General features: G+C 33.7%; 1 protein-coding gene across 1 annotated transcript; it reads left to right on the top strand.

The window, feature by feature from the left end:
- The first annotated feature begins 308 nt into the window (after positions 1 to 308).
- On the top strand, positions 309 to 2,458 carry LOC149373796 (uncharacterized). Its single transcript, XM_089595742.1, has 6 exons — positions 309 to 494; positions 1,296 to 1,377; positions 1,455 to 1,626; positions 1,716 to 1,920; positions 2,039 to 2,221; positions 2,290 to 2,458. Exons 2-6 carry the CDS (start codon positions 1,316 to 1,318, stop codon positions 2,415 to 2,417), a joined length of 750 nt encoding a protein of 249 aa, XP_089451868.1. The 5' UTR covers positions 309 to 494; positions 1,296 to 1,315; the 3' UTR covers positions 2,418 to 2,458.
- Positions 2,459 to 2,773: the final 315 nt, after the last annotated feature.

Here is a 2,773-nt window from a genome sequence, read left to right as displayed (position 1 = left end):
TTGAAATAATAGTTTTATCTTTTTCAGTTTTATTAGTTACAAAAAATAAATTAAAAAGTTTTTATATTTAAATTTACTTTGATATGCAGTTTTACATTATCAATAATTACAGTATTTGACACTTAAAAACTAACATTTATTTTTACATTATATGAAATAAAATTAAGAAAAACTAAAATTAATACATAACATTGATTATAATATGATGGGTAAGTAACATGCCAATCTGGTCAAATGGTGGCGGTTCGTATAAAGCGCGATAATTGGTTTAGTGTTAATTGTCTCCACAAGGTGTCACGTGCACGAATGAGCGGCATGAGGTGATTGAGTTAAACATATATCATACTGTCTATACTGAAGAAAAAAAGCGGTTATTTCCGATTGAGTGGTACCAGTGAATGGACGTCAAGACGTGCCATTAGATAAATACAGCGACCATCCACGTGCTTCACTACTGTGGCCCCGCTACATCTCAGCAGGAGAATCGAGTACAAGTAAGGTTTTTTATTATTTTTTACAAAATAAAACGTGAGAGTTAATTGAGCATGTGGGTTTACAATAGACGCGGTATTGTAGGTTTTAATCGTGTGCAGGGTGTGACGTGATTTTTGTGTGATTTTGGGCAAGGGGTATATTTGACATGAAAACGAAAAACGTTCGTCGATCAGTTAGTCAGTATTAAGAAGAAGGCTTGACTGTCACCTATAATCGGTTATCGTAAATGTGTTCGAGGGGAAGGCGTACGTTGACTGGTGCGTGTTAATGTTTGTCATTTGTGCCTAAGTATTAATTTGTGTACGTAAGGTGATGTGCGTGGATGTGAGAGAGAGTGCAGGGTAGTGCCATGTGCCAGTCTCGTGCATGCATGTCAAAGCATATTTGTTTTGTTTCCGTAAAAAAAAAAAAAAATATAAAAACGTACTGGGGACGAAGGCTTAAGTAGGTTAATTAATCGTTGCAATCTGGTGCGTGTAAAAGTATGTTCAAGGAGAAGGCGTTTGTATCATGCGTGAGTTTTTATGGGTGCGTGTGTATATATGTTAAGGATAAGAGCACGTGGTTCCAATAGTGTGCATGCATGTCAGCTGTTTCTTGCATCAGTCGGTCGGTCAATTGTACATAAGGTATGTTCGGGGTCCAAGATTCGGCTGCCGTGGGCGGCCCGCGGTAGCCCGAGATCGCCCGAAGTTAACCAAAGAACGAGCGTTTTTTGGGCGAGTTCGGGCGACCCACGGCGACCCACGGCTGAAAATCAGCTGTGATATTACAATTTTTTCATTTCTTTTATTTCGCAGGTTATTATTGAGGAAAAACTATGGCGATCCCGTTTTCTTCAAACGAACTTTTTACTGAGATATCTGACAAGGACACAAACGCGTAAGTTAATTAAAAAAAAAAGTTTTTAATATGTTTATTTTTATTTTTTATTGGTTTTTGTATTATTTTTGTTACAGCGAAATTATAGGGTACATCGACGAAGTGACAGCTCCATATGATGTTGGTACGAACAAAAAATGGAAACTAATGAAGTTCATTGTCAGTAATGGAACTGGCAAAAAAATTCAATGTTTAATATGGGGTAACGATCTTATTTCAAAGTACAAGGATGACATCTCAGTTTGTAAGGTAAAAATAAAATGTAATTCTTATTATATGCACTCTTGATAAATACTCATTATTATAGTTATCGTCCAATTTTTTGTTTTAATTTACAGATCATCCACATTGAACGTGGGTACACCAAAGCAACAAAGTCCTCATACTCTGCGCAAGAGTTAGTCCCATTTGAATTAATAATTCAGAATCACACAAACATTGAATTTTTGGGTATGCATAATACAGAAGTGCCGGAGGAGCCACATGAAATTCAGGATGTCAATTTTGAAACCATCAAGGATGAAGACACTGGCTCTCTTATTCGTAAGTATAAAAAAAATACTAATACCCATAATTGTATGAAGTATGGTAAAAATTATTTTCCTTTGTTTATTAAACTTTTTTTCAATACCATTTTATTTGCATTTTTTAATGTTATCAGGCATTAGAGGCTTTATTCGAACTACGTTTGAAGCTGTCCCATGTCGCTTTGGCAATTCGACGTATGGATCAGGAGCGATAACAGATCTGTCTCACAAGATAACGGTAAACGTAACTAACTATTCACCTCTTAATTTTCAAAAGGGACACCACGTTTGTGTTACTGGCACTGTAAAAGATACAGGTAAATTTATGGTAATTTACACTTTACGACATTCTTTTTATATATTACATTGTTTAAATATTTTTCAGATGCCCCAATAATCATAATGTGCAAAGATTCTTCAGGAGTAATACTGGATAATTCTGTTGAAGATGTTTCTGCAATGGACGTGCTTCAAGGAATAAGGACTCCTAAAAGAAGGATTCGCGAATCCTAAGAGTTCAAGTCATTTTTTTACATAACTTTACTCTTTTTATATCATAACTAAAACATTTTTTTTTATTTAAAGTTTTTTATGATTTTCATGGATAAATTAAGTTTTTCGACTAATTAATTTTCTACTTATTTTCTAAAAATTCTCAGTTCCTACTTATTTTCTGTTTAAGAAAATTACATTAAGACTAAAAGCACATTAGCTTTTATTAATATGTATAACAAACAGTAGGAAGACTGACTAAACTTAATGCGTGTTCATTAATAATAATAATAATATATGTATGGAAAGATTATAAAAATAAAAAATGTAATGTAATTACATCATAAGAAAATTACATTAAGACTAAAAGCACATTG

The sequence above is a fragment of the Copidosoma floridanum genome, unplaced genomic scaffold (genome assembly GCF_036245765.1).
Source record: "Copidosoma floridanum isolate Cflo_tuat_1 unplaced genomic scaffold, Cflo_Japanese_pri ptg000027l, whole genome shotgun sequence".
Lineage (NCBI taxonomy): Eukaryota > Metazoa > Arthropoda > Insecta > Hymenoptera > Encyrtidae > Copidosoma > Copidosoma floridanum.
The sequence above is the reverse complement of the archived record's forward strand: the minus strand, read 5'-3'. Positions and strand labels throughout refer to the sequence as shown.